The 21,161-nt window shown below is 43.3% G+C and overlaps 1 protein-coding gene across 3 annotated transcripts in view; it reads left to right on the top strand.

Annotated features, from left to right (window-relative positions):
• Window positions 1–21,161, top strand: part of LOC120023150 (CAP-Gly domain-containing linker protein 4-like) — a 94,123-nt gene that overhangs the window by 28,258 nt on the left and 44,704 nt on the right. For all 3 annotated transcript variants that reach the window (XM_038967146.1, XM_038967148.1, XM_038967147.1), the window contains exons 7-11: window positions 1,621–1,848; window positions 2,701–2,836; window positions 3,133–3,264; window positions 20,024–20,206; window positions 20,572–20,706. In XM_038967146.1, coding sequence (XP_038823074.1) covers window positions 1,621–1,848; window positions 2,701–2,836; window positions 3,133–3,264; window positions 20,024–20,206; window positions 20,572–20,706 — 814 coding nt within the window. The remainder of the gene's footprint in view (window positions 1–1,620; window positions 1,849–2,700; window positions 2,837–3,132; window positions 3,265–20,023; window positions 20,207–20,571; window positions 20,707–21,161) is intronic.

Below are 21,161 nucleotides of genomic sequence, written 5' to 3'. Positions count from 1 at the left end.
TTGCCTGCCCAACTTGCTACCATCTGCTATCTTCCACGGCAAGCCACCTTGGCAAACGACTGCCCATGTCGCAAAGAATCCCTTCTCCCAATTAGAGAAGCGGGAACCTGACCGTTTCGCCCCGACCGCCGCCCACGGCAACTGTTGCTGTCCGAAGCAGATGCCAAGAAATAAACACACTATTTGTTTTGGTTGTTAGTCTTGTAACCAGACATGACTTGTTCGGCAGCCACCCTCCAGGTGGTATGAACATAACTTTAATGAAGGCTAACTTTGCAATGTTCCGTATTTGGTTGTGATTATACGTGAGCTTTATCTTCCCCGCTTCTCCTCTGAGCACTAAATGAATGCATTGGAAAATATCTTAACACGCTAATTGGTCCGTTGATTCTCCTTAACACCTGTCTGCGGTTAAAAGCAGCTACTGTAGGGTAACTAGGTGCCCAGCTGGAAACGTAAAAGAGACAATTACAGAAGTGCTGCACTGTCAAGGTCAAGGTTTTCCTAGGAATGAAAGTATGGAACTGAATTAAAGATGGGAAGAAAAAGACTACCTGCCACACACCCGCTGCCAATTAAATTCATTCCTGGTCACCGGTAGGGCTGTTTTTAACACATAACTAGCATTGCATTAACACCCATGGCCTGACTATAAATACATTCCAGCTCACACATACAGTTTCTTCAGAAAGTTTTCACACCCATTGACTTTTTCCACATTTTGTTGTGTTTCAAAGTGGGATTAAAATGAATTTAATTAGCCTTATTTGTCAACGATCTACACAAAATACTCAGTCAAAGTGGAGGAAACATTTGTAAAAAAAATATAACTAAGTATTCATCCCCCTGAGTCAATACATGTTAGAATCACCTTTGGCAGCGAAATGTTGAAAAAGTCAAGGGGTGTGAATACTTTCTGAAGGCACACACACTCTTCTATCTCCAAAGACCTTAATGCACTAAGGATATGCTTTTGTACAACAACGTGATACATTACTTACATAACTGTCATGTCGACAGACATTACACATACACACACAAGTCAATCAGCAGCGTGTCCATTAGCACAGTGCGAAAGGCAGGCTCTTGCAGAGAGCTCCTTTTGACAATTCATAAAGAATCACACGCCCCTCCAGAGGGGTGGGTGAGCGAGTTCCCAATTACTTCAGCAGCACCAATTCAAACGCCCATTACACCTCTGAAGCCGTCTCTCCTCTGACACCTCAGTGCTCTGACTGTCTCTCTGACAGTTATGAGGATCTCTGAGGCTTAGCCGTTTCACTGAACCCCCAGGGTGTGTGCCCGCGCCAATGGACTGCACATGAAACACTGATAGGGTGTGTTTCTGCGGGTAATGGTGGTAATCAAGTCCAAACTTGAGCTTTCCAGACCTAAGTAGAACCACCAGTCTCATGAAGTGACATTGTTAACTTTTTGGGAGGCTCATTTTTGCTCTATTACTACAGACAGCTGCTATTTTATAAATCAGCTGGGGATAAATCAGTCTACTTCAGTGTTGACTTTCTCTGCTATTCTTTTTTTAATTCTCTCCCTGTCTTTCTCCCTCTCTCTGTACCTTTTGTTTATTTTCCTCTCCTTGCCCCACCTCTCTTCCCCCAGAACGAGAGGGGCCAGTGCCCGGCCGACGTGGTGTCCGAGCCCTTGGACATGCTCTTGGAGATGGCGGACGCCGCCGCCCTGGCCAAGGAGCTGCGCAGCCTGCTGAGGGAGGCCCTTCCCCGGCCCTGCGCCCCCCTGACCCTCCCTGCCCCATCAGACAAGGCTCGGCTCCAGCTCATCACCATGGGCATCCAGCTGGGCGACCACGTGGTCATCGCCGGTCAGAAGGTAAGCGGCCAGTTCCATAGCCGTCAATGAAGGGTCTCAAATCCACAGACTGTCATTGGCCGATTGTCCATAACTGTGGTAGGAAAAAAAGGAGCCGTCTGCTTATTTGAGTGAATGATTAACAGCTCATCTGCCAAGCCAATTCCCTTCTACTGATTGCAACTTTTAACAATATAGCACTCTGTGAAAGATCATGACTCTCTCGCCCCGGGAAAATGTCTGTGACAACACCGTCTTTGGCGGTCAAGTATGTTTTTCTTCTTCTTAAGACAAGTGAAGGAAAAGAAAGGGATGAAAAATAATAGAAAAAGGTGTACCGGTGAATTTAAGGACTTGTAATCTGTGTGGTGTTCCTGCCTGAAGACACCCTCACTCCTACACGCACACACTCCTAACACAGCTTCTGAGTGCGTGCACGCACACAGACAGACAGGGCCCCCTCAAAGAATAAGCTATTAATGAATTCCCGCGCCATACTGAGAGCGAAAACGCCAGGCGTTGCGTTCCCCCAGATTGGCTAATCAAAACCCTATTTTCTCCCTGCCGCTCTGGCGAGCCAGGTGCTTTGATCTCTATTTTCTTTTAATTAATTTTTGTCCCTTCTCCTCTACGTGTTTATAGATTTGGACGCATCAAAACACGCTTGAGTTCCCGGGGTTCTTGATAGAGGGGGCCCGCCCTTACCTAAATGCGCTGCCGTGCTCTCCCAAGGATGGGCAGATAGAGGATGAAACAACCATATTGAGAGAGTCCCCCCCTCACCCTATTTTTTTTTTACTGACTGTTTATCTCTAGGAGTAGGGCCCTGCTTGTTGGCTCTATAGCTGTTTTAATGCGTGCGTGTGTATTTAGGTGGGCACTCTACAGTTCTGCGGCAGCACCGAGTTCGCCGGCGGTCTTTGGGCCGGCGTGGAACTCGACCAAGCGGAGGGGAAGAACGACGGATCCGTCGCTGGAGTCCAGTACTTTTCCTGCCGCCTCAAACACGGTATGTCCGCTGCAACCCGACTGACAGTACTCCCTAAGCATTAATCAATCCAGTCGCTGCGGATTATCATAGACTCAATCGGTATCCTCCATCCGAAGCTATTAGAACCTATCGAACAAGTCGGTTGCTCAATGGCGTCTCACTATGGCAATAGCTATTCTCCTCATGTGAATTCGACATCTCAAATGGCTGCCCCAATCTGGTGTTAGGCCCATTTTGACCTCTTGCTCTCTTCATTACTTTTAGCAATCTCTTTTTCTCTATCTCTTCTCACATTCTCCATCTCCCCCTGACAGGGATCTTTGCACCCCTGTCCAAGATCAGCAAACCCTCAGAGCGATGCAAAGCCAGCCCCCAGAGAAGTGCCACCCCCAAAAGGCCCTCTCAGCGCATCAACCTGTCGCGCGTCACCTCCAAGATCAACACAGGTAACAGTTTCTCTGACAGGGACTTCGAATATTTTTGCCACGTCAGTGGATGGATGGATGGATGGATAGGCTACAGGGTAAAGGATAGTTAGGCCTATAGTCCCTAGGGCCACAAAGACAAATGGACCTACCTGTGATGGAAAGCTCCCATCGTTATGGAAGCATAGAGAAACTCCTGAGCCTGAAGGGTTGAGTTAGGGAGGTAGGGAGCGGAGTCGGGAAGGTGGGAGAAGATGGAGAATGGCATAAAGGGAGGAGAGCCATTTTCCACTTCACCGTTTATCTCATTACACCTCCTCCAGGACGTGTTTTCTGGAGACCCATACACATTAATGCATTATTAGAGGCCACACATCACAGAAACACACACCTCGCCACCTCTCCCTCCTTAATTACATTAGTTTTGGATGCAATGTCTCAGCCCCCTCCCACCTCAATATGCTTCCACTGGCTGGGACATAACTCTGAAATTAATCCACTCTGGGCGGGGGGTGTACTCTATAATACAAAGCCATGATTCAGACCGTAATGGTCATGAAAACCATAGCTTCTCCAGCTCCCTGCTGCTCGGGGGTGGCTAGAAGAGGGGCCAATGACGAAGTCACGAACCCCATGAAAAGCGAGGAGACCGATTTCCCCTAACCAGATTTCCGCGGATGCCCGACGGAAAGGCGCAACGCCATCTCTGATGTTTGTGACTCGATCTTTCCCCCACCTCACCTGGGAATGAGTAGGTTTATCTGTCTGTCGGAGCTCTCTGGGGCACAAGTCAAGTTCTCTCCCAAGCCTTGAATGGATTGTCTTGTCGTGGTGGCCTGCCTTTTAGACCTCTTTCGCTGCTTTAATGTAGACGCATGCTTACGGAGAGCTGCCCATGGTGATGAGGCTTCATTAAAAAGTGAAATACTGTAGATATGTTATCAAAAAAATTCAACTCCAAGCTAGAAGCATCAAAACACCTAGAAAGGTAGTTCTAACCTTACATATGACTGGGAAAAGTGCCAAGAATAGGAGAGCCATCTATTCCATAGTACACTAGAACACAGCAAACATGGACAACAACAGTCTAAACATAGCTGAGGGCAAGAGAGCAAAATGTCTACTAGATGACAGGAAATGAATCTATCACGACTCCGCAGGAAAGGTGAGAAATCCATATCTTCATTTAAACCACAGTACTTAGTGGCCTGTAGTTTGTAAATCCAAAAACGTTCCCATTGATTTAGCTGTTTAAGACGGTCCTCTTTTCTAATTGAGTCCGGAACATGATCAATACCCATAGCTTGTAGGGAGGCAGGGTTGCCATGGTGTAAGGAATTGTAGTGCCTTGCCATGGGGTAGTCTTTATTGCCTACCCGTATGGCGTACTTGTGTTCCGCTAAGCGGTCTTAAGGCATCTCTTTGTCCGTCCAATGTAGAACACCTTGCACTGTGGACATTCCAATCTGTAGATGACATGAGTGGTTTTGCAGTTAATGAAATGCTTGACTTGATATTTTAGAAGCTGTGTCAACAAAATACTTTTTCTGTGAAATATTTCTGCAATGGTTGCACTGGTTGCATTTAAAAGAGCCCCTGGGTTTGTGGTCAAGCCATGTTTTTTGAGAGTCACCAGGAAGATAACTGTGGACTAATTTGTCATTTTGGGTAGGACATCTCTTAAAGCTTATTACTGGTGGCTCTGGGAAGACTTGGTGTAGTAGTGTATCGCTTTGAAGGATTCCCCAATTATTTTTAATGATCTCTGCTTCAGTGCTGTATTTTGTAACAAAGTACACTCTCTCTGATGTATCACGAGGCACTCCCCTACGCAACAAGTTCTCTCTGTCAAGTCATCCGGCCCATATACCTGTATATTTCAGGACACGATTCAAGAAGTGATTCCCCAATTCAGCAGATTTGACACTGTAGTCTGTTTCCAGATCGCAAATTCTGCGGACTCTTTGGAATTGGCCATATGGAATGTTCTCTTTTAGCCTTTTGGGGTGAACGCTGTCTACCCTCCGAATGGTATTCCCATCTGTAGGCTTCCTAAAGATTGATGTATGCAAACAACCTTTGATATGTTTGTCAAAGTCCCAAAAATGTATGTTATCCTTGCTGTACTCCATAGTTAGTTTGATAAGTTATTGGTGGAAGGAAATAAGTTAATATTCTGAGCCGGACCAGAACAGGCAAACATGATCAATATAGCGTCCCAAACATATCATCCGGTAAAAGAACTGGTTATTAGAAGGATCCAAAATGAAGTTATTTACCCAAGTACAAACCAGCGTAGGAAGGGCTGTAGCAAGCTCCCATGGCACATCCTTTGACCTGTTTAAAAATACGGTCCTTAAGACAAGGATGTTATTATTAAGTCCATTCAGTCAGTGAGACAATGAATTATGTAGGAGGCATCTCAGTTTCAGGTCGGGTACTCAAGAAATGGTGCATGCCTGCCAATCCTTGTTCATGTTCAATGGTATAGAGACTCCACATCCATGTTGACTAAAAAGGAAGCTGTACCTATATTTTTCAATTCCTTAATTGTATTCAACACATCTGTGGTATCTTGAAGATAGGCTGGGAGTGATGGCAGAAAAGGCGTAAACTAATCAATGTACTTAGAGATGGGTTCTGTCAGACTTTCATTACCACTAATGACTGGTCTACCTGTTTTTGTTTTTTTCAAGATTCTTGTGGACTTTTGGAAGAAGATAAAAATAAGCCATACGCGGACTTCCATTGAAAATAAATTTGAACTCCTTGTCTGAAATGTAGCCATACTCCTTAGCTTCTGTGAGGATCCCTTTCAATTCAGTTTTTAGGTCCTCTGTAGGGTTGAAGGTAAAAGATTGGTAGAATTCATCATTGTCTAATTGACGGTAGGCTTCTGTCACATATGTCTTTACTCCACACTACTGTAACGCAATCTTTGTCTGCTTTTTTAACCACAATTCGTCCATTTTTGGACAATGATTCAACTGCATCCCTCTCTGTCTTAGAACGATTACGTCGTGTTTGGTTAGAGTCAATTTTAGCCTTAAACAGATTCTCCACATCAAAATGCACTTTCTTGGCAAGTGTATTTAGTGTGGCATTCTGGACAATGGGACAAAAGGTGGACTTGGGCTTAAAAGGTGTTTTTGAGGGCACAGAAACTACCTGACCTGAGACTGTAGTTGGAGACATGTTTTGCTTATACCAGGCCTTCAGATGTAGATTCCTGTAGAAATGAAATAGGTACATCTTTGAATTGAATGAATTGAGTATGTGGGTGCAAAGGACAGTCCTTTAGACAAGCCCGTTAACACAATCATCAGAAAGGGGTTCTCCAGAAATGTTGATCACAGCCTTGTTCTGGTCCTGCTCCGTGTGGTTGGATTGTCTTGATTTCTTCCTCCCCCCTCGGTGTTGGGCGCTTCCGCGTCCTCTCCCTCTCAACCTGCGTGGCTCCTCTTCATGGTCTAAAACATCTTGGGAGGAGCTGGCCTCTGAGTGTCTGGGGTGATGCTCATCGTCACTGCTTGTAAAATTGAAAGAAACAGATCTAGGCTTCCTCTGCGCATGTGATTCTTGCGCGTTGGTTTTCTCCAGGCAAAGACCTTGCCATCGCTATAGTCTACGTCATCTCTTCTAAGTTTTCTTAGCTTGTCCTGCTTCGAATGTCAGAGTGAATGTGTCTACTTTCTCTTTCAAGATCTTATCACATTGTGCTTTGTTAGAATTGTCACTGTTCTGTGATTTTCCGTTTTTACTAGTTCAATTTCTGTTTGGACTACTTGTCTGTCCTTTTTAAATGCTTCTATTAGAAGTAGCATTAGGTCAAAAGAACACTTGTTGAGAATAGCCTCCCATTTATCTCTAAATTCAGTTTTACCTTGTGGTCCATGGTTTTTCTATTCTAAGATTTTCCTATTCCCATGAAGAGGGTCAAAGGGTTATTACCACTACCTCATTGCTAGATGAGATGACAGCCACAGAGAATACTGAAATGGACTTAAACAAGGCTTACGGAGACTTGCAACAGCTAAATGGAGAAAGACACCAAACTTGACCTCAATTCTATTACCTTGTCTGACTATTGGAGGAAAGGCCTAATCCCCAGAGGATGGAGCATTAGCTGGAAACTTCATAATACGGAGTCCTCTGGAAAATCTTGTAGCCTCTTGGGTAAAATCCATAGTATGAGTTGTAAAATGTTCCCAAAACACAGAAAAAATGACTGTGGAGCTGCTTCCCCTATACACGACCCAAGTGCTATGATTAACTTGTAGAAAAAAAGAGGAGGAAGGGAAGCACTGCTGTGGTGGATGAATCTGAATTAGTTGGGTAACATAGATAATTAAGATGTCTTATCTGCATAATATGCTTATGTGATATACTTGTTATTAGAATGTATCCCTTCGGACTCTGGTGTTGGCAGTTGCACTTCTTCCCTCAGCTGGGGCTCAGTCACCTGGGGCTCAGTCACCTGGGACCCAGAGAGGGGAGAGGTCAGACGTGTCTTTTACATGTCTCTGGTGCTATGCAGACTATCAGAAAGGGAAGAGGACAGGATGGAACATTGTCTTCATATGTGAATGTGTCTTTGCCTATTCTTAAACCATGTGAAGGGATGGCGTGGGGAACCAATTACTTGTCTCCACAATGTCTGTGCGCAAGTCACTCCCTCCTTTGGCATTGGGGGGAGGTGTATGGCAGTGTCTGGAACCGTTATATGTCCTCTCTGATGTTGCACTTATCCTGGGATAGTGTATAACCTAGAGGCTCACTCCCCTCAGTGAGCTTGTCCAGGAGTGGGGTCAAGAAGGGGTTTTACTTGAGATGGGAGTTTCTAGAGTTGACAATTGATTTATGCCGTTGGATGAGTTGGTGTTTTTGTGCTAGGAGTAACAGGAACAAGATAGCAACCTCGTCTTAGGAACCAAACTGAACAATAATTTATAGGGAATGCTGTCTGGCTACGGGATACTCCTTTCTCATTTATAAAGTCTCACTTTGTGAACTGTTCCTAATATCTGTGGTTTGTTATGTCGACTAGGGGGTGGATCTTTGCTAGAAAAAATCTCAGTAGCCATTGTGTTGTCACTCTCAACGGATCATTAGAAATGGTGAATCGTTGAAAGTCATTGCTATTGCAAAGCTCTTATTATTAAAGATGTAGTTTAAGTATAACTCTGACTTGTGTGTAAAGTTTGTCTCTCTTTATTTGATAGTAAAGAAATTAACCACCACACTGCTAAGGTACACAATAGTAGATTTTGGTAGACAGAAGGTGGAACTCAAGTACGCCATAGAGGTAGGCAATGAAGACTACCCCATGGCAAGGCGCTACAAGTCCTTACACAATGACAACCCTGCCTCCCTACAAGCTATGGGTATTGATCATGTTCCGGCCTCAACTAGAAAAGGGGACCATCTTAAACAGCTAAACCAAAGGGAAACTTTTTGGATTTACAAACTACAGGCCACTAAGTACCGTGGTTTAAATGAAGATATGGATTTCTCACCTTTCCTGTAGGGTCGTGATAGGTCCATTTCCTGTCATCTAGTAGACATTTTGCTCTCTTGCCCTCAGCTATGTTTAGGCTGTTGTTGTTCATGTTTGCTGTGTTCTAGTGTACTATGGAATAGATGGCTCTCCTATTCTTGGCACTTTTCCCAGTCATATGTAAGGTTAGAACTACCTTTCTAGGTGTTTTGATGCTTCTAGGTTGGAGTTTTAAAAAATTATAACATATCTACAGTATTTCACTTTTTAATGTGTATAGTATTGCTTACTAGGTGTTGTCCAATCTATTTTGTAACCACTCCCTCTTCAAATTAGTGTTGATTGGAAAAATCTGTTCAAAAGAGGACATTGTATTATAATTTCGTTGTACTCCCTGACAAAGGCCATGCAGTCGAAATGCGTCGGATTTTTAAAACTTTGTTTCCATTGAACATGCTATACAAATAAAGATATTTTTATTAATTATATGAATAATGCCTTGGTCCTCCTTTTTGATAACCAAATACTATTTTACCAAAGAGCACATTCTGTCTACCAAAATCTGTTATTGTGTACCTAATTAACCAAAGTTAATTTGTGGAATTTCTTTCCTTAATGCGTTTGAGTCAATCAGTTGTGGTGTGACAAGGTAGGGGTGGTATACAGAAGATAGCCCTATTTGGTAAAAGAGCAAGTCCATATTATGGCAAGAACTTCTCAAATAAGCAAAAAGAAATGACAGTCCAACATTACTTTAAGACATGAAGGTCAGCCAATGCGGAAAATGTAAGAACTTTGAACGTTTCTTGAAGTGCAGTAACACTGGGAAGATCCAGAGTTACCTCTGCTGCAGAGGATACGTTCATTAGAGTTACCAGCCTCAGAAATTGCAGCCCAAATAAATGCTTCAGAGTTCAAGTAACACACACATCTCAACATCAACGGTTCAAATGAGACAGGCCTTCATGGTCGAATTTCTGCAAAGAAACCACTACTAAAGGACACCAATAAGAAGAAGAGATATGCTTGAGACGCAGAGCAGGTGACCGGATTATCTCTGCATATGTGGTTCCCACAATGAAGCATGGAGGAGGTGGTGTGATGGTGCTTTGCTGGTGACACTGGCGGTGATTTATTTAGAATTCAAGACTATCATTTTGTTTTTCAACAGGACAATGACCCAAAACACACCTCCAGGCTGTGTAAGGGCAATTTGACCAAGAAGGAGAGTCATGGAGTGTTGCATCAAATGACCTGGCCTCCACAATCACCCGACTTCAACCCAATTGAGATGGTTTGGGATTAGTTGGAATGCAGAGTGAAGGAAAAGCAGCCAATGTGGGAACTCCTTCAAGACTGTTGGAAGAGCATTCCAGGTGAAGCTGGCTGAGAGAATGCCAAGAATTAATGTGCAAAGCTGTCATCAAGGCAAAGGGTGGCTACTTTGAATAATCTAAAATATATTTGTTTAACACTTTTTTGGTTAATATATGATTCCATATGTGTTATATCATAGTTTTGACTATTATTCTACAATATAGAAAAAAATTAAGAAAAACCGTTGAATGAGTGGGTGTGTACAAACGTTTGACTGGTAGTGTATGATAAGCCTTTGGAACCCATTCTGGGAGGAATTCATACTTCCCATACACAGTGCAAGACAGGCCATTCCAATTTGACTATAGTACCTGTCTTGGCCTCAGGGGTGTCATCTGTGCCCTGTTCAGGAACTGGGCAGCTTTTTGGTTTATCAGGTGGGGTGGATGGAGAACCTTTTCTCCACACGTAGACAAAAAGAGGCACATTCATAAATAAAGGGACAAAATCTAACAGAGAAAATGAGAACATGAGAATTTGACAGGGACAAGAGTGCGAAAAGGAAACAAAACAAGAAAAATGAGAAGGAAAAGTTGACGGGGACAGGATAGTGAAATGGAGACAAAAATAAGAAAAACGGAGGAAAAGCGGGAAGGTTGCCAACAAGACGAGGAGAAAGAATGAGCGAAAGTCACAGACAAATAAGCAAAAGAGAGAGTTGGTGATGCAAATGTAATGAAAGACAGCGTGACATTGCATTGAAGGGGACTATAGAGAGCGTGGGAGTACAAAAATAGACATATTGAAAAGCAGCACTGTTCACCAAGGCCCTCAGAGAGATTCCAACAAAGTGCGAATGAGAGGTCACTCCCACGCAAGAGGCCCAATCAAAACCGGACCCGCCTCCAAGGACAGTGGAAGCGGCCATTCATTGTTATCCAATACAAGGAAATGATTTCACCACAATGGTCCTCTTCTCATAGTTCAGCCTTCAGGTGTCTGATGCTAAATGGTTGAATGGTGAAGCTGAGTGGTTGACTAATGTCTGACTAGATACCCATTACAAGAAAGTCCAGAGCCTTTCAATGTGATGATAGTCTTTCTTTTTCATCCAAAGTGAAGGGGGATAAACTGCAGGTAAACTACAAGTATTTAACAGGAACCTGGTAGGGATGGACATGAGTAACCGAGTACTCGAAATTACGTCAAAGCTTGATCTTTAACCAGAGCTTTACATTTTTTTTATAAAATCACATTTTAAAGGTCACATGCGCCGAATACAACAGGTGTAGACCTTACCGTGAAATGCTAACTTACAAGCCCTTAACAAACAACGCAGTTCAAAAAATGTGTTTTAATGACTCAAACCTAAGTGTATGTAAACTTCCGACTTCAACTGTATATACTAGGCGGTGTCAGAGGCCCAAAATATTGGGAAAATGTTATTTTTACACTGCTGCTACTCGCTTTTTATTATCTATGCATAGTCACTTTAGAAATTACCTAGACTAACCTGTACCCCCACACATTGACTCTGTACTGGTACCCCCCAAGAAAAGAGTTAAGAAAATATTTACTAAATAAACTAAGGTGAAAAAATATATATATCTACAAAGAGTAACAAGAAAATAACATGACAATAATTGGGGCGGTACCAGTACAGAGTGGGACCATGCAGCTGTCATACCGCTCAGGAATGAGACGAGTTCGGTCTCCTAGAGATGAACGTACTTTGGTACGAGAAGTGCAAATCAATCCCAGAACAACAGCAAAGGACCTTGTGAAGATGCTGGAGGAAACAGGTACAAAAGTATCTATTTCCACAGGAAAACGAGTCCTATATCGACATAGCCTGAAAGGCCGCTCAGCAGGGAAGAAGCCACTGCTCCAAAACCGCCATAAAAAAGCCAGACTACGGTTGGCAACTGCACATGGGGACAAAGATCGTACTTTTTGGAGAAATGTCATCTGGTCTGATGAAACAAAAATAGAACTGTTTGGCCATAATGACCATCGTTATGTTTGCAGGAAAAAGGGGGAGGCTTGCAAGCCCGAAGAACACCATCAAAACCGTGAAGCACGGGGGTGGCAGCATCATGTGGTGGTGGTGCTTTGCTGCAGGAGGGACTGGTGCACTTCACAAATTAGATGAAATTATGTGGATATATTGAAACATTATCTCAATACATCAGTCAGGAAGTTAAAGCTTGGTTGCAAATGGGTCTTCCAAATGGACAATGACCCCAAGCATTCTTCCAAAGTCGTGGCATAAGGACAACAAAGTCAACGTATTGGAGTGGCCGTCACAAAGCCTTGACCACAATCCCATAGAAAATGTGGGCAGAACTGAAAAAGTGTGTGCGAGCAAGGAGGGCTAAAAACCTGACTCAGTTACACCAGCTCTGTCAGGTGGAATGGGCCAAAATTCATTCACCCAACTTATTGTGGGAAGCTTGTGGAAGGCTACCCAAAACATTTGACCCAAGTTAAACAATTTAAAGGCAATTCTACCAAATACTAATGGAGTGTATGTAAACTTCTGACCCACTGGGAATATGATGAAAGAAATAAAAGCTGAAATAAATCATTCTCTCTACTATTATTCTGACATGTCACATTCTTAGGATCACCACTTTATTTTAACTGACCTAATACAGGGTTTTATTATACGAGGATTAAATGTCAGGAATTGTAAAATACTGAGTTTAAATGTATTTGGCTAAGGTGTATGTTAATCTTCCAACTTCAACTGTAGTTCCTGTATGTCAATTAGCTTTGCCCCAGTGATGTACTGGGTCATATGCACTACTTTCTGTAGCACCTTAAGGTCAGATGCCAAGCAATTGCCATACCAGGTGGTGATGCAACCGGTCAGGATGCTCTCGGTGGTGCAGCTGTATGACTTTTTGAGGATCTGTAGACCCATGCCAAATCTTTTCAGTCTCCTGAGGGGGAAAATGTATTGTCGTGCCCTCTTCACAACTATCTTGTGTTTGGACCATGATAGTTAGTTGGTGATGTGGACACGAAGGAACTTGAAACTCTTGACCAGCTCCACTTCAGCTCAATCGATGCCCTCCTTTTCCTATAGTTCACGATCAGCTCCTTTGTCTTACTCACATTGAGGGAGAAGTTTTTGTCCTGGCGCCACACTGCCAGGTCTCTAACCTCCTCCCTATACAGTGCCTTGCAAAAGTATTCACCCCTTTGGTGGTTTTCCTATTTTGTTGCAGTACAACCTGTAATTTAAATGGATTTCATGTAATGTAAAAATGTAAAAAAATTACTTATTTCAAAATTAAAATTAAAAAAATACAAAACGGAAAAGTGGTGCATATGTATTCACCCCCTTTGCTATGAAGCCCCTAAATAAGATCTGGGCAACCAATTACCTTCAGAAGTCACATAATTAGTTAAATTGCACACAGGTGGACTTTATTTAAGTGTCACATGATCTGAGTATATATACACCAGTTCCGAAAGGTCCCAGAGTTTTTAACACCACTAAGCAAGGGGCACCACCAAGCAAGCGGCACGATGAAAACCAAGGAGCTCTCTAAACAGGTCAGGGACAAAGTTGTGGAAAAGTACAGATCAGGGTTGGGTTATAAAAAAATATCCGAAACTTTGAACATCCCACAGAGCACATTAAATCCAATATTAAAAAATTGAAAGAATATTGCACCACTACAAACCTGCCAAGATAGGGCCGCCCACCAAAACTCATGGACCAGGCAAGGAGGGTATTAATCAAAGAGGCAACAAAGATAACCCTGAAGGAGCTACAAAGCTCCACAGCGGAGATTGGCGTATCTGTCCGTAGGACCACTTTAAGCCGTACACTCCAAAGAGCTAGGCTATTGCTTAATGAAAAAAAATAAGAAAACACGTTTAGGCATGTGGGAGACTCACTAAACATATCGAAGAAGGTACTCTGGTCAGGTTAGACTAAAATTGCGCTTTTTGGCCATCAAGGAAAATGCTATGTCTGGCATAAACCCAACACCTCATCACCCTGAAAACAACATCCCCACAGTGAAGCATGGTGGTGGCAGCATCATGCTGTGGGGATGTTTTCATCGGCAGGGACTGGGAAACTGGTCAGAATTGAAGGAATGATGGATGGTGCTAAATACAGGGAAATTCTTGAGGAAAACCTGTTTCAGTCTTCCAGAGATTTGAGACTGGGACGGAGGTTCACCTTACAGCAGGAAAATGACCCTAAGCATACTGCTAAAGCAACACTTGAGTGGTTTAAGGGGAAACATTTAAATGCATTGGAATGGCCTAGTCAAAGCCCAGACCTCAATCCAATTTAAAATCTGTGTATGACTTATAGATTGCTGTTCACCAGCGAAACCCATCCAACTTGAAGGAGCTGGAGCACTTTATCCTTGAAGAATGGGCATAAATCCCAGTGGCTAGGTGTGCCAAGCTTATATAGACATACCCCAAGAGACTTGCAGCTATAATTGCTGCAAAAGGTGGCTCTACAAAGTATTGACTTCGGGGGGGTGAATAGTTATGCACGCTCAAGTTTTCAGTTTTTTTTCTTATTTCTTGTTTATTTCACAATAAAAAATATTTTGCATCTTCAAAGTGGTAGGCATGTTGTGTAAATCAAATGATACAAACCACCCAAAAATCTATTTTAATTCCAGGTTGTAAGGCAACAAAATAGGAAAAATGCCAAGGGGGTGAATACTTTCACAAGCCACTGTAGGCTGTCTCATCGTTGTCTGTGATCAGGCGTACCACTTTTGTGTCATTAGCAAACTTAATGATGGTGTTGGAGTCGTGCTTGGCCATACAGTCGTAGGTGAACAAGGAGTACAGGAGGGGACTAAGCACACACCCCTGAGGGCCCATAGTTTTGAGAATCAGCGTGGCATATGTGTTGTTGCCTACCCTTACCACCCGGGGGTGGCCCGTCAGGAAGTCCTGGATCCAGTTGCAGAGGGAGGTGTTTAGTCCCAGGGTCCTTAGCTTATTGATGAGCTTTGAGGACACTATGGTGTTGAACGCTGAGCTGTAGTCAATGAATAGCATTCTCACATAGGTATTCCTTTTGTCCAGGTGGGAAAGGGCAGTGTGGAGTGCAATAGAGACGGCATCATCTGTGGATCTGTTGGGGCGGTATGCAAATTGAAGTGGGTCTAGGGCAGGGGTGTCAAACTCATTCCACGGAGGGCCTAGTGTCTGCAGGTTTTTGGTTTTTCCTTTCAATAAAGCCCTAGACAACCAGGTGTGGGGAGTTCCTAACTAATTAGTGATGTTAATTCATCAATCAAGTACAAGGGAGGAGCGAAAACCCGCAGACACTCGGCCCCCCGTGGAATGAGTTTGACACCTGTGGTCTAGGGTTTCTGGGATGATGGTGTTGATGCGAGCCATGACCAGCCTTTCAAAGCAGTTCATGTCTACAGACATGAGTGCTACAAGTCGGTAGTAATTTAGGCAGGTTACCTTAGTGTTCTTGGGCACAGGCACTATGGTGGTCTGCTTAAAACATGCTGGTATTACAGACTCGGACAGGAAGAGGTTGAAAATGTCAGTGAAGACACTTGCCAGTTGGTCAGCGCATGCTCGCAGTACACATCCTGGGAATCCGTCTGGCCCTGCGGCCTTGTGAATGTTGACCTGTCTAAAGATCTTACTCACATTGGCTGCGGAGAGCGTGATCACACAGTCTTCCGGTACAGCTGGTGCTCGCATGCATTTTTCAGTGTTATTTGCCTCAAAGCGAAAATAGAAGTAGTTTAGCTCGTCTGGTAGGCTCGTGTCACTGGGCAACTCTCGGCTGTGCTTCCCTTTGTAGTCTAATGGTTTGGAGGCCCTACCACATCCGACGAGCATCAGAGCCGGTGTAGTACGACTCGATCTTAGTCCTGTATTGACCTGTAGCTTAGCATCTGCTTCATCTGACCACTAAAGCATCTCTTCTTCCCCCATGTGACCTACTTGCTGTGTGTATGTACTGACATGTATGTGTAACTGATAGATGCACACACACTACATGTTAATGTTTCTAAATGTATGTCAATTGTGAAGTATTTTGTCTAATGTCTGTGTCGGACCCTAGTAAGAATAGCTGAAGCCATTGGCTCCGGCTAATGGGGATCCTAATAAATGACATAAAAAATAACACAATGAAATGGACAGCGCTTTCTAAGATGATGATTAATTCATAACACCCATATTAGAGCATAAGCAAAGGCCTACATATGAGCCCAAGCCAGGAAAAAAACCTGAATTAAAATAATGAATGTGCCATTATACAATACATAGTCTACTGCATATTACACATGGCACAATTTTTTCTTTTTAAAGACTCATTTAAGATATCTTTGGTAGATAATTGTTTAGCCTAAATTAAACAAATTCTGACTTAATTATTTTGCATTTGATTTTGAATAGCCTACTAATAGGGCTTTGTTTCAGAATGAATAGGCTGACACATTACCTATAGCTACAGAATATCTCACCACTGAGTTTCCATCCTCTCCTTCATGCCTTTCTCCAGCGCGCAGAGAGAGGGTCTTGTCAACAGTTTAATTAAATATGTTTTGTTGCGATTTTTTTTTAGTATCGATGTTCCCGAACAGATTTCACTTGGTTTCCCAAATGAAGCACTGGATAGCTGCAGGAACAGGGTTGGAACACAGAGTTTTGGCGGAATATCACTGGTCAAGCAGCGAAATAACCAGATAAGCCTACTCAACATGAGTTTTTAAAAAATTACTTTTTCCACCTCCATTCGCTATTCCAGTACCTACGGATGACACGTCTTTTTTGTATTGCCCCATTTGATAATGGTCCATTCTATCTAATGGCTAATTGCTATTGTTTTATTTCACTGTAGAACCCTCAGTCCCGCTCAACATGCCTTAGAAAGCTTTTTTGTCCCACCCCACACAAATGCAGAGACCTCACCTGGCTTAACTGGTGCCTCCAGAGATGAAACCTATCATCGTCACGCAATGCCTAGGTTTACCGCCACTGTACTAACATCCAACCATACCCTTATCTGTACATTATACCCTGAATCTATTCTACCACACCCAGAAATCTGCTCCTTTTATTCTCTGTTCCCAACGCACTAGACGACCAGTCCTTATAGCCTAGCCGTACCCTTATCCTACTCCTCCTCTGTTCCTCTGGTAATGTAGAGGTTAACCCAGGCCCTGTAGCCCCCAGTACCACACCCATTCCCCAGGCGCTCTCATTTGTTGACTTCTGTAACCGTAAAAGCCTTGGTTTCATGCATGTTAACAGAAGCCTTCTTTATTCACTGCTTTAGCACACTCCGCCAACCCTGATGTTCTAGCCGTGTCTGAATCCTGACTTAGGAAGGCCACCGAAAATTCTGAAATGTCCATCCTCAACAACATTTTCCGCCAAGATAGAACTGCCAAAGGGGGCGGAGTTGCAATCTACTGCAGAGATAGCCTGCAGAGTTCGATCATGCTATCCAGGTCTGTGCCCAAACAGTTCGAGTCCACCTTTCCAGAAATAAGTCTCTCACTGTTGCCGCTTGTTATATACCCCCCTCAACTGCCTGCTGTGCCCTGGACACCATATGTGAATTAATTGCCCCCCATTTTATCTTCAGGGTTTTTACTGTTAGGTGACCTAAACTGGGATATGCTTAACACCCCAGCCCTCCTACAATCTAAGTTAGATGCCCTCAATCTCACACAAATTATCAAGGAACCTACCAGGTACAACCCTAAATCCGTAAACACGGGCACCTTCATAGAGATCATCCTGACCAACCTGCCCTCTAAATACACCTCTGCTGTCTTCAACCAGGTTCTCAGCGATCATTGCCTAAATCCGTAATGGGTCAGCGGTCACTCCTCATCACTGTCAAATGCTCCCTAAAACACTTCAGCGAACAGGTCTTCCTAATCGACCTGGCCCAGGTATCTTGGAAGGATATTGACCTCATTCCGTCAGTAGAGGATGCCTGGTTATTCTTTAAAAGGGCATTCCTCACCATCTTAAATAAGCATGCCCAATTCAAAAAAATTCAGAACTAAGACAGATATAGCCCTTGGTTCACTCCAGACTTCACTGCCCTTGATCAGCACAAAAATATCATGTGGTGTACTGCATTAGCATTGAATATTCCCCGCGATATGCAACCTTTCAGGGAAGTTAGGAGCCAATATACACAGGCAGTTAGGAAAGCAAAGGCTAGCATTTTCAAACAGATATTTGCCTCCTGTAGCACAAATGCCCAAAAGTTCTGGGCCACTATAAAGTCCATGGAGAATAAAAGCATTTCCTCCCAGCTGCCCACTGCACTGAGGCTAGGAAACACTGTCACCACCGATCTACGATAATCGAGAATTTCAAAAAGCATTTTTATATGGCTGGCCATGCTTTCCACCTGGCTACCCTACCCCGGTCAACAGCTCTGCACCCCCCACAGCAACTTGCCCATTTCTCCTTCACCCAAATCAAGATAGCTGATGTTCTGAAAGAGCTGCAAAATCTGGACCCCTACAAATCAGCTGGGCTAGACAATCTGGACCCTCTCTTTCTAAAATGACCCACCGCAATTGTTGCAACCCCTATTACTAGCCTGTTCAACCTCTTTTTCGTATCGTCTAAGATCACCAAACATTGGAAAGCTGCCATGGTCATCCCCCTCTAAGGGGGAGACACTCTAGACCCAAACTGTTACAGACCAGTGTTTTTCTGAATCAAAACGCTCCAAATGAATGGACATTTTGGGGATATAACGACGGAATTAATCGAACAAAAGGACCATTTGTGATGTTTATGGGACATTTTGGACATTTTGGAGTGCCAACAGAAGAAGATCTTCAAAGGTAAGGCATGAATTATATCGTTATTTCTGAGTTTTGTGTCGCGCCTGGCGGGTTGAAATATGATTGTCATGTGTTTGTTTGATGGGGTGCTGTCCTCAGATAATAGCATGGTTTGCTTTCGCTGTAAAGCCTTTTTGAAATCTGACACGGTGGCTGGATTAACAAGAAGTTAACCTTTATTTTGGTGTATTGCACTTGTGATTGTATGAAAGTTAAATATTTCTAATAATTTAATTTGAATTTGGCGCTCTGCCATTTCACCGGATGTTGTCAAAACGATCCCGCTAACGGGATTTGCTCCATAAGAAGTTTTAAAACCTTTTTTTCCGTTGAACATGCCATACAAATGAAGGCATTTCAATTAATTATATGAAGAGTGCCTTGGTCCTCCTTTCTTTTTGAAAACTACATTTAATTTTATCTCTGGGACCCTAAGGATGACAAATCAGAGCAAGATTACTGAATGTAAGTACATTATTTACCTTCAGAGGTGAATGTATCAAACCAGTTGCTTTGATAAAATGTTTTATTGTTGTGCACTATCCTCAAACAATAGTATGGTATTTTTTCCCGCTGTAATAGATACTGTAAATTGGACAGTGCAGTTAGATTAATATCAATTTAAGATTTCTGCCCATATAAGACATGTCTATGTTCCGGAAAGTTGGCTGTTGTTTACAATGTCATTCTAGTCACATTATCGCATATTGAGCCACAACCGTACCGGTTTAGGGACAACGATAAAATTGAAACAATGTCGATCCATCCAAATAGTGCGCAATTCAGAGTGCCTCATGGGCCCCAGAGAATGATATAGCTCTCATGCCAGACATGATAGAAATGGGTGGTTTGGTATTAAGATTGTAGGCACACACCTTGCTGTGTAGAGAAAGAGCACTTCCTCTGTACGTGTCTTGCAAGCTTCAGTTGGAAGCTTGATGCACTGCTCGATCAAAGTGGTGTGCAGTGACTGATTTCTGGTAGTTTTCCTCAAGCCCTTGCCACATTCATCTAAACCCTGTCTTCTGATAGCATATCTTGTTTTTCCCATTTATTATTTTGCTTATGGTGAATTATTTTATTTTACCTCTTCGCTAACTGTCCACTCCTTATTTTCCTCCACCAGGTGCTCTCTCTCGTTCCCTCTCCTCCTCTTCATCCTCCCTGGACTCCAGACATGGCCTGACCGTGCAACCTCGGCCGTTTCCACGACAACGGCCTCCCGCAAGGCAGCGGCGGGAACGGCTTCAGCCCAGCTCTAAATCCATGCCCCCTCCGACCCGGTCTAATCCCAGCCCCAGCCTCATTGGTACTGCACTCTCGTGTCATAATTTCAAACCAATGAAATCCACCTACGTTGCTTTGAGTACCTTATATGGTGGAACCAGTTTAAAGTTGTAGAGGAGCCTTTATTTCGCTCTCTGATCTGATTATTAGTTAGTTACATTGGCAATTGAGTCACATTGATTAGTGAGCTCTTGAGGCCATGGTAATGTTGAGAGCTGAAATGACTAATATTATTATGTCCAGGAAGGTACTTGAATAATAAGTCATTATTATGATGGTGGCATTAGTGAACATGATGGTGATTATATTAATGGCTTCCCTGATGTTACAGCTGCTTACGGTGTTGGTAAAAACATTAATATTCTCTCTCCCCCTCCCATGTTCCAGTACCCCGGAGCCGGACTCCCTCGGCCAGTAGCTCCGTGTGTGACGGGCCCGAGGTGCGCCTAGGGGAGAGGGTGTTGGTGGTGGGCCAGAGAACAGGGGTGGTCCGCTTCTACGGCAAGACCAACTTTGCCCCAGGTCAGATCACTGTCTATACCCCAAACCCACTACACACATCACGCTACATCCACTGGTAACCATGTGTACTGGCATACTAACTACCATACTAACAGGGTTGCGGTCAATTCTATTTCAATTCAATCAATCCGGAAAGTGTTCTGAAATGACGCTGAAATGACGGAGTCACCCATTATTCACCAAACAATATTTTGAAAGAGGAAGTTTAGTGTTTTAAGCATATGTTTTCGTTTTTCTCCTCCATATCCACTAACCGAAGCTTATTATATGGATATTTCTTTCTATTAATAACGTAGAATTAACAGCTGTACAGAAAGACTCATTTTGAAGGTCAAATTACAGAGGAGGAACGTCTTCTACATCCGCTGGTAACCATGAGAACTGGCATACTAACTACCATACTAACAGGGTTGGGGTCAATTATGTTTCAATTCAGTCAATACGGAAAGTGTAAT

This window comes from Salvelinus namaycush, chromosome 28, assembly GCF_016432855.1.
Source record: "Salvelinus namaycush isolate Seneca chromosome 28, SaNama_1.0, whole genome shotgun sequence".
NCBI lineage: Eukaryota > Metazoa > Chordata > Actinopteri > Salmoniformes > Salmonidae > Salvelinus > Salvelinus namaycush.
Note: the sequence above shows the minus strand (reverse complement) of the source record. Positions and strands in the feature narration are given on the sequence as shown.